This window comes from Panthera tigris, chromosome E1 (genome assembly GCF_018350195.1).
Source record: "Panthera tigris isolate Pti1 chromosome E1, P.tigris_Pti1_mat1.1, whole genome shotgun sequence".
NCBI lineage: Eukaryota > Metazoa > Chordata > Mammalia > Carnivora > Felidae > Panthera > Panthera tigris.
The window spans coordinates 56,719,141-56,732,734 of record NC_056673.1 but is presented as its reverse complement, the minus strand read 5'-3'; the positions used below and the strand labels follow the sequence as shown (position 1 = coordinate 56,732,734).

General features: G+C 57.5%; 1 protein-coding gene across 4 annotated transcripts in view; it reads right to left on the bottom strand.

The window, feature by feature from the left end:
* Positions 1 to 1,272: 1,272 nt before the first annotated feature.
* The window catches only part of SEC14L1 (SEC14 like lipid binding 1), a 51,839-nt gene continuing 39,517 nt past the window's right edge, over positions 1,273 to 13,594 (bottom strand). For all 4 annotated transcript variants that reach the window (XM_042967885.1, XM_042967883.1, XM_042967886.1 and 1 more), the window contains 9 exons: positions 12,593 to 12,782; positions 10,754 to 10,842; positions 9,576 to 9,646; positions 8,493 to 8,664; positions 8,016 to 8,150; positions 6,034 to 6,168; positions 3,690 to 3,941; positions 2,229 to 2,407; positions 1,273 to 2,029 (listed from right to left, as the gene is read on the bottom strand). In XM_042967885.1, the coding sequence (XP_042823819.1) occupies positions 1,924 to 2,029; positions 2,229 to 2,407; positions 3,690 to 3,941; positions 6,034 to 6,168; positions 8,016 to 8,150; positions 8,493 to 8,664; positions 9,576 to 9,646; positions 10,754 to 10,842; positions 12,593 to 12,782 (1,329 nt within the window). In that variant the 3' untranslated portion in view covers positions 1,273 to 1,923. The remainder of the gene's footprint in view (positions 2,030 to 2,228; positions 2,408 to 3,689; positions 3,942 to 6,033; positions 6,169 to 8,015; positions 8,151 to 8,492; positions 8,665 to 9,575; positions 9,647 to 10,753; positions 10,843 to 12,592; positions 12,783 to 13,594) is intronic.

The window sequence follows — 13,594 nt, the reverse complement described above, 5'->3', positions numbered from 1 at the left end:
CTGAGACACAGAGAGAGAGAGAGAAAGAGAAGGAAGGGACCACCTTCAGGTCCTGGGAATCAGGAAGGAGGAAGCGCTGATCGGAAGCAGCGCGGGTGTAAGCAACCCTCCTGTGCTTTCTGGAAACAAGGCTCTAGGTGCCAATGACGAGCGTATCTTCTCAAAGGAAGCCGGTGGCTGCGCCCCGGGGAGGCCGGCAGTCCCGGAGGGGCCCAGGGCTCAGCGTGCAGGCCACCCCGGAGCGGCACTGACCGGGCGTCCCTCCCGTCTCGGTGCTCGCAAGGGAGCACAGCGCCCTCCACACGCTCCTCCGCTGCGTGGCCGCCCCACCTGGGCCCTCAGAGCAGGCCGCGAGCACCGCGGCCCGGGACGCACGTGCCCCTCACGCACACCCAGAGCGGCCGCGTGGGTTTTGGCACGGATCTTTAAAGACACAGCCTCTTCCGACACCACCCGACGCGTCACGTCCTTATCACAAACGCGAACCCGATGCAACCTGCGGTCAGATCTGCGAATGACCCGCGTTTCCCGTAAAAAGCTGAAAAAACCACGGGCCACCACGAGATGGACCGTGCTCTGTCGCCGGGGTCAGAAAGAAAACGTAAAAGGCAAAGCAAGCCCACGTTCTGATTTGCTTCTAGAAGAATCCCTTGTAACTTGGACTCACTTTCTACTTGCCTGTTTCTCCCCAGCATCGCACTGCTGCCCCCGCCCCCCGCACCCCTCCCCGCCCTGCTCAATGCCACCCACTCGTGCTCGGTCTCACACGCACGCGCCCCCCCCCCCCGGACACTGACTCACAGACACCCCTGCACGCGTTGACACGCGTCATGCACGTGCGCCCCACTGCTGCCACAGGCACCCCCACGGTCACACCCACTCGCACCACTGCCACCCCCCACCCGCCTGCCCGCACCCGCAAACACACCCCCAAAGTCCGCACTTTTCTTCTACAAAGCAGCGGGGCTCCCGCAGGCCGCGCGCTCTCCCGGAGCGGCCACACGGCGAGAACACGGTTGGCTGAAGTGGACACCGGACGATCTCAACGTGGCAAAAGCGACTGGGCCTTCAAAATACCCCTCCAGTGACGAGAAGGACCACAGGGGCCCCGATGCTATTAGGCTCTGAGGAGGCACCGGGATTAACGCTGGAGGGAGTTCTGAACCAGCGTCCGCAGGGAGAGAGGACGACACGCCACGGGAAGAGGGCAAGAATCCCTTCCCTGCGGGTTCGCTTCCAGAAAAATCCTGCTCTGAAAGTATCAAAAAGGTGTGAAAAGGAGGCAAGAGGAAGTGTTTAATGACGGCGGTGGTTTCCAGGCGTCGCGGGGAGTCCCCGAGGGTCCCCTGACCGTGGACGCACCTGCCCGAGGGAGCAGAGCTCGGCGCTCCCACCGGCCACCCCCAAGGCCTCCCGGGGTAGCAGGTCTGCCCCCGGGAACGAGGGGGGGCGGGGGGAAGGCGGCCACTCAACCTGCGGGCCGGGTCGGCTGTGCACGCGGGGTGGGGACCAGCTGGCAGCTTCCGCTCCGGGTAGGGGGGTGGCTCGTCTCTGAAGGACGGTGTGGGGACCCATCCGCTAAGGGACAGCGTGTGGAGGTTGTCGGAAACGTTTTTTGCATCAGCTTCGGAGGCAAAGTCAACGTCTTAACTGCACACGAGCTACTTGCCTTTCGAGGGAGCCCTTGTGCTCTGGTTTGCTTTTGTGCCCACTGTGTACAAAATCTATGGCTATCGAGTTAGAGTTAAAACTACCTGCCGAGGGGGCCTGGGGCGGAGGACTACGTCTGCCGCCTGCAGAGCTATCCGCGGCCTACAAGGTGACGAGTCGGCACAACGCGGCCGCCGGCAGGGGGCGGAGCGCGGCGGGCCGTCCGAGGAGGCGCGCTGTCCCCTCCGCGCACCGGGCACGGGCGTCGCGGCACTACCTGGAAACCATGGAGCCGCAGTGAGACTGGCTGGAGGACGTGGTGGCGGCGCTCAGCTGCGAGAACCCGCTGTGGCTAGACTCCAGGCTGGTCATGGAGCCCCTGAGAGCGGCACAGGGAGGGACGAGGCATCAGGACTCCGCGGCGGGCCGCCCCGCCCCCGCTCTCGGCCGCCCCGCCCCCACCGCCCCCGCACACGGAGGACGTCGCGCGCCGGCCGCCACGAACGGCCCCCCGAGGCCACGGCCACCCGTACGCGAGACCCGGCGGCCGGCGGCCCAGGTGGGAGGGGAGCCCGTACCGGAAGTCCTCGGACCCGATCACCTCGGTGTAGTACATCACTTTGCACTTGTGGGACGACACCTGCAGCGAGGCCAGCACGTCGTCCACCCGGGGCAGGTTGGTGGCGGCACACGCCGGCATGCTGTGGAACTTCCACTGCAGGATGTAGAAGCCCGGCCACCGCGTCACGTGCGAGCCCTGGAACAAGTCGGGCGGTGCCGGCTGAGAGCTCACTTCGGAGCCCCTCCCCCAAGCCCACCCCCCAGCAGACGCCACCCGGAGGCTGGCCCCGGTCATCGCGCCAGCAGTGACCGCCGGCCATCTCGGTGGGTGGCCTGCCTGCCGGCCCCGCGGCGAGGGCCCCGCTGGGCGCCGAGGAGGACCTGTGGCCTCATGGGGAGGACGGCCGCAACAGGGGCAGGCGCCTGGGGGGCTGGGTGAGCTCAGGCCACCCTTCGCTCAGCCCTAAGGGGCTCAGAAAAGGTCATCTGACCAGGCGATGCTCTCCCGGACCTGCTTGCAATCATCTACCTAGAGCATTCTGGTTAAAAGGATGTCAACCTAGGGACGCCTGGAGGGCTCAGTTAAGCGTCTGACTCAGCTCAGGTCATGATCAGCTTAAGATCAGCTCAGGTCATGATCTCACGGCTTGTGAGTTCGAGCCCCGCGTCGGGCTCTGTGCTGACGGCTTGGAGCCTGGAGCCCGCTTCCGAGTCTGTGTCTCCCTCTCTCTCTGCCCCTCCCCCGCTCGTGCTCGGTCTTTCTCTCTCTCTCAAGAATAAACACGAAGAAAAACCTTATAAACCATCTAAAGTAGGACTCAACGTCAACGTGGGAAAATGACCGGAGCCTCACCTTCAACTGTCCGTTACTTTTAAAACGGAGTAAAAGCCTCTCTTTTACTCTACTTCTCAGACCAAACACTGACAGGCTTATCCCTGAAAACTGTAAAGGCAGCAAAATTACACATCTATTATGCAGGCTAGAAGCGCCCAAGGACCACTGTTCTTAGTACAAGCACTGAAAATAGCCGGCCACGACTTAACAAATGAACCGACAGCATTTTTAAACGAATTAGAATGCTCAGTAACGACAGAGGACAGCTCCCGAAGCACGTGCCTCTCCCCCTGCTGATTTAGGGCACTTTTCCTCTCGGCGGAAGCCTGCCTCCAGCTGTACAAGTGCACAGAATGCCTCTCCCTTCCCTCCACGTCACTTTCATGAAAAGAACTTCTAAAAAAACCTCATGCACTTTAGATCCAAGTCATGGATTCAGTCCAGAACCGTCACTCAGGTCTGAGTTTTCTTCGGGGTCTCACTTGGCTTCCTGAGAGTCGTCCTGACCGGAACGGAAGCCGGACACAGCTACGGGCTCGCCCGCGGACACACCGCGCCAGCCACGCGGGGCATCGGTGAAGCCCGAGAGCCCTCCTTTGCGAGACGAAATACGCAAGCCGCAGGGAATGCCGGACGGGCCTACCTGCACGCTCTCCCCTTCTTTGCAGATCAGAGGGGACTCGACCATGCTGTAGTCACGGCCCGGCTGCCAGACTCGGTCTATCAGCTGCACGTTGTTCCCTCCCGGGGAAGTGATGCTGTGCGCCCCCAGGGAGTCCTTTTTGGGAGGCTGGGGCGACCTCTTGGAGTGGTAGATGTTGAAGACGATGTCCCCTTTGCACACGTCAAAATCCCAAGTGATCACCGAAGAGGCATCCACAATCTGAATGAGGATCTGGAAGAAGAGGTTGCATGAGGCGACCAAGGGAAGCACGAGGCCGCCCCCCTCCGCCCCCGCCCTGTGCTGCCACTGCCACTGTGGTGGCTTCGTCTCCGGAGGGGCTTTCTGGCCCAGCGGTGTGTGTGGGGGTCGTGGGAGGAAGGGAGACGTGTCACGTCGGCCGTCTCTTCACCCACATCCGCCTTCCGGCCACCCAGCCTTCCGGCTCTCCCTTCTTTCGACCAGTGGCCCCCGCTCCGGGTCAAGCTCTGTGCTCTTCCTTGGCTGCCCCCACGGCCCAAGACTTCCCACTGCACGAGCCTCAGCGCTCGAAACACCGGGCCCTGGCTGCCAAAATGCCTTAGCCACACAGAACAGAAGGAACTCAACACGGTACAGAAGCGGTTCCGCGGGTCGCTCTAGGCTGGCCAGCACAAGGAAGGTGCCGGAGAAGGCACAAGCGGAACAGAGGGCACGTGGAGGAACAGAAAAGGAAACGTTCCGGGCAAGCGGAGGGAACAGAGGCTCGCAAGGCACGGTGGCAGCCAGCGCAGGCAGGGGAGCAAAGAGCCACGTGGCATGGGGCAGGGGGGGCGCCCCGGGGACCGAGCGCCAACCTAAAACCCGAACTTCCTAACGGCGCGCCCGTATCAAATTTCCCAGTAGGGGATGATCAAAGTTACATAGTTCAGAACATGACTACGGGGGGGACGTGAGAATTGAAGCCAGCTGTCCGAGGCTCTGCGTTCGCTCGGAAACCTCAGCCGGGGCCGGGGCCCCCTCTTCCCGGGAAGAGCCTTCTGCTCGTCGTCAGGCAGACTCTTTCCTCCTCACCACAGAAATACCACTCCGGAATTTCCCGAAAGAGCAGATTCCGGGAGCACCAGAGCCCTTTGTGGGAACCGCGCTTCCCTTCCTGCAGCGAGGGGCTCCCCAGGGGCATGAGTTCCTTCCTGCGCTCATGAGGGGGACACTGAATTCAGCCTTCGTTTCAGGGGCGTCACCATCCTCGATTTGTGTTTTACTCCAGCCCCAAAGCAAGTTCTGGTGCTGTGACACAGAAGACGTTCCCACTTCCACAGATACCCCGTGACTCTCAAGACACGTCATGTGCCACCGAATTCTGTGCCACAGACAAGACGGGGTCACCGGAGAAACGAGAACTCCGCCTCCTCGAGCCTGGTCTCCGTGCAGGAGATCAATATAAACAATCCTGAAGGCAAAGCCCTGAGAATTCGAGATCTCCCTACAGAATCTAGGAATGAGGCACACCTAATGTGCCTCCGCTTGTGTGAGCACAGTGACGGTCCCTGCCCGCCCCGCAAGTGACAGGCCGGCCATTCCGGGACACACACCAGCAAGGACAGATGGTGGGTGGCGGTAAGGGGTCAGCTCCCGGCCACCGGCTGCGCCCTGAGCCCGCAGCCCCTCCTCGCTGACCCCTCGCTGGGAGCCCAGGGCCGCCGTCCTCGGCATCAACCCTCGAGGCGGAAAGCTGCCCAGAGCTCAGGAGGGGGGCTCGGCTGGGAGCCCTCACAGCTCAGGCCGCCCACAATGTCATCAGAGGACACACGGCGTATACAAAACACAGGCGCACTCTTGCTTCCGCACCAGAGGGGACAGCAAGAAGGGAAGAGAAATGTGCTTTTCTCCTCACTCTGCTTGACTTACAAAAACGGGCAAATTCCTTAAAATCTAAACCACCAAGGCCCGGTCAGGAAAAAAGAGAAATGAAACCGGCCCTATGTAATCGCTAAACTAACCAAACCGAGGAGTCAAACATCTTCCACAGGAAAGACTTTCCACGTGCCCCCCCCCCCCCATTCCCTGCGCTAAGAGGTTATCCAGTAAAACAGAGGTGAGGAGGCCTGATCTCCTTCCGAGCACAGATGCCTTGAGAGACGCCTGCCCTTCAGTGTAGACATGTGCCTCAACTACAGATTTAAAAAAACAAACAAGCAACAAAAATTGACAACAATCTAAAGACAACAACCAGAGAAAGCATCTGATTTTCCTGAACTAAATCCTATTCGGAAGGCCGCCTGAAGAATTTCTCCCTGGGGAGAAGGGGCCCCACCGCCCTGGGCCGTCACTGCGGAGGGTGCACCTCGTGCGGGGCTCCCTTGAAGACGCTGGCAGACTGGTAGATGGTCTCGGTGCACAGCTTGAGATCTTCGTTCTCCAGCTCCTCCGCGGTCCTGTACAGAGATTTGGGGACCAGTCCGCCCTCGGGCACTTCACACTGGAAACAGAAACGCGGCAATAAAAGTTGTGCCCGCACACGGGGACCCCCTGAACACCAAACACTCCGGCGAGGGCCACGTCCCAGCATGCTCGACTCCTCCGGGCCGCTCGGGGAAACGGAAAACGCTGGCGAGGTCGAAAAACGTTCTGTACGACTTGGCAAAAGGATTTTTAAGAACCTCTTAAATACACGTGTCATACTTTAAATGAGAACAAGTTGAAGCTGATTTAGCACAGAATTCACACGAGTATTTACGAGGTACTGGACTCAAATTACGAAAGCTGGTTTATGTAAGAATCGCAAGCATTCACACGGCACCGTGAAGAGGAAACGTCACGTTCAGAAAAGCTGGATTCTCGGCAACTACAGGCATTTCTTTATTACACGCAATTGCCGTCAATACATACGTAACCAGCGATGAGAGCTTTGTGTCTGACCCGGGTCAGAGGATCCGTCCACAATGCCAGACAAAAAAATAACAAAGGAGAGCTTCTTCTGAAGCCGCTGCAAACAGGCTAAGTTGAACTAGAATCTGTGTATTTCATAAACTTCCTAGTCGACCTTGACAGAGTGACCCAGCACTCAAGTTCACAGCATCTTAGCAGCTCTCGCACCATCGGCCCCGGGAGGCGAGGACACAGGGAACCCACACGACGGTGTCCGGCCGGCAGTGCGGCCAGCCTGGAGACCTATCCCGGCATGACGTCCTGTTAGGGGACATCGGAGCGCCGAGTGCGAGAAGCACAGTGTGCAGGGACACATGACAGCCGGGAGAGCCTCAGGCGCCGGATCCCGGACGCGTGGACAGAAGAGGACTCTCAGCCCGGTAATCGCATCACGGTGGTCGGTGCCTGACAAACGTGGTCCGATCCGCCGTGAGCCAGGCCTCCCTCCAGCTCACAACGGAAGGACCGGCCACTCGGGACCGTTCTCATGTAACGCGAGCCGTCTGTAGGATGCTACATGCCTGACCTCCCGATTCAACGTCACGGCGCCTGGAGAGGAGGGCCCTGTAGTTCATTTGCCCCTCGCACCGCGACGCCGCCTGCAATTCCTGAGCGCAGGACCCACGACCTGAAAGCTGGATCCGAATGCTGTTCAACCTCCTCCACCCATCCCGAAAGATTCTCCCGAAAGCCCAGTTCGTTAGCTCATAAACACATACGTCAGATACAGTGTGTACGTATCCGAAGCGGGTAACTTTATTTACCGTGAGGATGACAGAGATCCTTTCTCTAACGAGAGCCTGACCCCCCTCTGGCTTCGGCTGTCACTTCGGGAAGCCACCTGCGCCTCTGCAGGTCTCTTTCACCCTTGTGTCATGCCCTCGGGCTGTAAGGTCCTCAAGGACCCCTCATCACAGTTCAGGGCACACAAGTGGAGGTGTCTGCCCGAGAAGCTAGCAACTCAATGTATTAAAACCCCGATTACAGAAAAGAAGTGGTTGTCTTAACGTATCCCCTTTGAAATGTTATCCTGATTTATGGTCGGGGGGAAATCTTGGGAGAATCATCTGGAGTTAAGTGTTTTTAAAAAACGCACAGCTTCCCCCCGACAGGTAAAAGAAATCTGATCCACACGAAGCTGAGTGAATAAAGCAAGCCGTAATTATATTAGAGTCTAAAACAAATTCTCATTAGTATTTAACGACGAAGAAATGGGCATGTTATCGACCATCACTTACATGGTTCTATTTAGTTTAACTCTGGGTCAGAGAAATGTCAGCCAAAAGAAAGACAATACTCCCAACTAAAGGTTCTGAAAAATCATCTGTACCAACCAACGCCCACCCTCCCTATCCCTGTAAGGCGGCCAAACGTGTAACTACTTGCCTAAATACATACCATGCACTCCCCGCTCAGGAAATCTGGAATAATCTCTTTATCGATGTAATCCAGCAGGCCGCCAGGACCCTGGTAGTCATTTCCTGCGTAAATCAGGAATTTCCTTCTGGTGTTGTCATCGATGAATGGACTAACCTGTAGGTAATGAGAGAAGATCATGCGGTCATCTTTGCTTGGCCGTCCGATTTCCAAAGATTAAAATGACAACGAGACAGTATGAGTGTGTGTGGGGGGGGGGGGGGTGGAGAGGGGGCCGGGGAAGGGAGTCTGATACACGGAAAGTCTGTCCGCGTGACAGAAGGACGTTCGGGAATTCTTTCTTCCCTTCACTGGTTTGAGAAACTGCGTATCTTTCCACGTTTATTTTGTTATTTCCTAGCCAGCTAAGGCTAAGGGTCAGGGACACACGCACGCGGATGCACGCACGTCCGCCTTCCAAGTGGCTCGTCGTTCGTGCAAAGCGGCGTCCAGACCTACCAGCGTCCAGAGGACGGGAAACACCCTGGGGGCGCGAAGAATGAGGAGGCGGCCGAGCGTCTCGGGGTAGTTGGCCTCGACCACCTCTATGATGCGCAGCAAGGCCTTGACGCCGGGTCTCCACAGGTGGCGCATGTTCAGACCCTCCAGGTCCACCAGGCAGGTCCACGAACTGTAAGGGCGTGCAGACGTGTGTCACTCGCCAGACGGCACACTCGCCAACCGCGTCCCAAGCGACTGCTACTGTTTTCTCGTTTCGATACTGGGCAACGGCCCTTTACACACATCAACACAAGTCCACCAGCCTTGAAAAACCAAAGTGTCGCGCACCGTGTTTCTATCTACTCGAGGCAAGCACGCGGGATCGGTGGGGTGGGACCGATCCCCGAGACGGCAAAGCATCAGCGGCTCATCGACCATCGCAACCTCACCCGGGCACGCACGTGACCCAGCACAACGAGGTGACGTGCCGTGCTTGACCCGCTGCGCGGCCTCTGCCGACCCAACGGGGCACGGGCCTGGCTTTCTAATGCGCGCTGTGGCGAACCACGAGCAGCTCTTCTTCCGCAAGGATCGGAGTCCAGCGCGGCCTCAGGAGCCGAGACTACGGCAGGGAACGGAAAACCCTCGCGACTCCTTCCTGTCATGGCGGAACTTCCGTTCCAGTTAACCTGCCGTCCCCTTCTGGTGTGAGCCTCTGAACCGCTGCACATTCTCAGAATGGTTTACCAGAACTACAAGTATGGTTTAGAAATGCAGAATAAGTTTCTGCACCCCCGGGGGCTCCCCCCACAAGGACCATGCAGACTAACCAGACAGGCCGACCCACTCAGAGCGAGGTGACAGCAATGCCTCGGGGTTAAAAATGCCAAAACCCAGCACCTGTCCCTCCCAACTAACCGTATTACACGGTTATCCTTCTTCCGCCTTTGAGTACGCTGTAGAAAACAGGCTACTATTTGGATTGGGTTCTAAAACCCTAAAAGCGTGACAATCAAACCAGCCTTGGGTCCTAAAAGTCAACTAGAAATGTTTAACTCGTATTCTCAATAAGCTGGAAGGGAAAACAACATCAACGTCTACCTGATAGGTCGACCAAAGACTTTTGTATTTTCCTCACACCGTCTCAGCCCTTCTTCGTTTATGGAGAGAACCTAAGTGAAAAAGGGCCATAAAAAACCCACAATTAGTCTAAGCAACACCACCGTGTCAAGCTAGGAACCAAAGGGACAATAACAAAGCCCGTTTTAGGCAAGTAAGTCAACCGAAAGAGTCATCGGTTTAGATTTTACGACACGTTCATACACACACACAACCTGTGGCTGACAAAGAATCTCTCTCTCTCTCTCCACAGGGGGTGAGCACTGTCCTCTGGGCGAAGGTGACAGCTACGTCCCCGTGAGATCGTCCCCGTGAGATCGGAGCTAGGTGTCACCGGAGGGGCGGGGAGGGCGTGCCCCGCTGACCTGTCTCTGGAATCAGCGCCTCTGGGGTATTGGGGGGGGGGGGGGGAGGGTAGCTGCGAGCAGGGGAACGTTCAGCCACACGCAAATCCACGAGGAAGGGCAGTGCTAGAGCGGACTGGAAGCACGGCTGAGGGGACTCTCTGATCTGGATTCACTTCCCCTGGAGACACAGTCTATCCGCATCTTTATGTGCACGAGTGCGTATATGTGGCCACGCGCGTGTGCACGTGTAAACGCTCACACGGTGGCGGGGCCGACAGAATACACGACGAGATGCCAACGACAGATATTCGAAGACAATGGGATCACGGAGGTGTCTTTTAAAGTTTTCGTTTGTTTTTTGGTTTAAGGACAACACTCTTCTCCTAACTGCCCGCACTGTGGAGGCTGAAGGGGCAGCGGGGAGCCCGGGGTCCAGGGGCGGGAAGGAAGCATTTCTAGTCGCTCAGATGGGAGACGCTAACCGCCCTCCCACCCCCTGGTGCTGGGGAAAGAATACCATGAGGAGGTCTGACCTGAGTGAGACACATCTCAAGAGGAGGAGGGGGGAGGGAGCAACTCGATGGAAGAAGAGGGCTCCAAATCGGCCCCAAGAAGCCATCCTGAGTGGCCATGGTGATTTTTCGTTCACGCTTTCCTGTGAAAAGTATCTCTAGAGCCCCTGGGCCCTCTTCTGAAATTCTAAAAACGTACTGAGAGAGTTCCTCTCCTGATTGCAAACGCACTCCACGCTCGCTCTAAGGGGACAGTGGTGACGGTCGGAAGGGGGCGGTGGCCTCCCCGGGAAGCACTTACGTATCGCAGCAAAGCCTCCTCGCCGAGCGCTCGCACCAAACCCTTGGTGTCCATCTGCCCCAGCCTGAGCACGTAGAGCGGCCGGCCGTCTGCGGAGGGGAAGGAAACGCATGATCGGCACCGTTCCCGGCGAGCAGCTGACCGGAGCCCTAACAAGGAGCGCGCTTCCCCGCTCGGAGGCCGCGGCCGGCTGCGCGGGCACAGCGGAGCGCCCCCCAGCAGCCGCCCCTCTGCCCGGGACCCGGGGCACCCAGCGGAGCTCAGCCTCCGTCCGGCCCTCCTCTAACCGCCGGTGCCGACCGGGGCTCGGACTCCTCGAGAACAACCAGGGGGTTGAACAGAGCCCACTTTCAACGGCGGGGGTGGGGACCTCAGAGTACCCACGCTTCTTCCGTGAGCAGGGAGTATTTTAAATCTTTGATTTTTTTCAGGGAAGAAAACGTGTTCGTTTCACGGGTTACCAAAAAGTTAACGTCTAGATTTCCTAGAAGTGCGCTTACCCTTGATTCCCACCTAGAGGATCGAGATAATTGAGGACTTTCAGGAACTCTTTACTTTCATACCAACCAGCACAGGGCGGCTCTACGTGTTTACAGCCTGGAGGCCTAACATGGAGCCTGAGAGGAACCTCATTCGCTTTACAGATGCGCTGTCATCACACGACAGCTACGCGGACGGCGTAAAGACCTCAGTGGCCACAGTGGGTCCCGGAAGCAACAGATTCTCTAGATTCTAGACCCCTGACGCTTGTTGTCTCAGGGGAGCAGGGGAAAGGATAAGAAAGGAATCTGCTCCTGACAAGCACCTGAGACCCGTCTTGTGTCGTCCACGGGGGGCCAGCCCGCTCCTCTGACAGACGGGGCCCAACTTTTCCTTGTGTTTATCACCCGGTGAACTTCATTCACCTCCCACTGGCTCTAGACCTATTCTACGTTTTTGGGGTTTTTTTAATTTTTTTTTTTAAATGTTTTATTTATTTTTGAGGCAGGGAGAGACAAAGCATGAACAGGGGAGGGTCAGAGAGAGGGAGACACAGAATCCAAAACAGGCTCCAGGCTCTGAGCTGTCAGCACAGAGCCCGATGCGGGGTTCGAACTCACGGACCGAGAGATCATGACCTGAGCCGAAGCTGGACCCTTAACCGACTGAGCCACCCAGGCACCCCATAGACCTGTTCTACTTAAAACAAACTCTCTAGACTCTGGCTCTAGGTCTGTTCTACTTAAAACAAAAAGGTCTTTGCGCTCCCAAATCCTGTTGAAGGGAAGGTTTATAAAAAGTGTCTCCCAACGTTTATAAAACACATTCATGTTTTACTACGACGCTTCAGTCTTCGAAGGGTCGGGAAACAGAATAAAGAGATGTTTCCAGTAAAAACTAATAAAGCTACAATTAATATGGAAAAGCACAAAAGATGACGTCTGGAAAACAGACACATCAGACCTATTCCGCTTGGGAAGGGCCTGCTTTGAGGGGGAGGGCGCGCCAGGGCCGCCCCGTGCCCTGTCCACGTCTGCGATCCCGTCCTGTCCGCTGCCCAGCTCCGAACCAGGATGCAGCGGGCACGCCTCTGGCAATGCCGGCCTTCCCGCAACGCGAAGAAACTTGGCGGCCAAGGCGGGGGGGGGCGAGAGCGGAGGGAAGGAAGGGACAGCCCGTGCCTGCGCTCCATAGGGACGCAGGGCGGGGGGAGCTCCCAAGCAGGTGGGGGGGGTGTGGGGCTGGCCGCGATGAACGGGCGCCCCTTTGCCCAGGCGGAGAGAGGCGGGGCGACCACCCACAGGCCCTCTGGACTCCGCGCGAGGCGGCCTCTAAGCGCGCCCGGGATGCCCAGCACACCTTTGTCGTGATGGTGCCAGCCTCCGGCGTAGTAGTCCTGGAGGACCTGGGGGGGGCTCCAGGTATCGAGGATGTAGTCCACCTGGTGCTGCTTCCGCCAAGTCAAAGACTGACACATGATCTCCCTGGCTTTGTCGATGTTGAAGTCCCGGGCACGTAAGAACCGAAGAATGTGCTCGTCCTTTGGAATCTGTGAAGAGAATAAGAGGTTCCTAAGCAACGGTAAAAGCTGCTAAGGGAAGAAAACCAAGTGACTAAAGGGGAATGAAACTCTAAAACTCACTTCTCGTCCAGAGCGAGCTGCATTATTGCACTATTTAAAATCAGCCGCTACTTGTCGCTCAAAAAGAAACATTCAAAAAACAATTTTTTTTTTAAATCGGCTGTTACTAAAAAACCCCCCTCAAGGCTTTAGAAAATCACTACCGCTAATCTGAGTAATCTTTCCAGAATTCTATTTTGGTGTCAGCAAAGCAGAGCGAAGGCAGAAATAATCTGTTAAACGTCAAATGCTCCGGCCTGCCGGACCAATCCGTGATTGTGATCTGCGTGCACTTCTGCACATGCGTATCGCACCCGAGCCAAAGTCAGAACGCAAAAGTGTTGTTGGTTTTGGTGGCGGTGTCGCTAACACACAGGGACCTTTTCTGGAGAGTCTGCTATCGGACGAGTCGGCTCCTCTGAGGGAAGGACCAGGCCAAGACCGTGTCCGAGTCTTATCTGGCCCGGCCATCTTCCTCCACGGCCACACGCTCGCCGGTGCACACCGCCGGTCCACGGCGGGTGGGAGGGCAGGGAAGGGGGAGCCTTCCAACTCCCCCACTGCTGGGAGAGTAACTCCAGGCACGGAGATGGCATCGCTGTGACTCAGGAAGGACCAGCATCCCACGGACGTGGTAAAGAACGAGGGTTCTGGGACCGGAGGGCCTGGCTTCAAACCCTCACGCCAGCACTCCCTCGGGGGAAGACCTCGGGCAAGTTACTTCACTGCCCTGTGCCTCA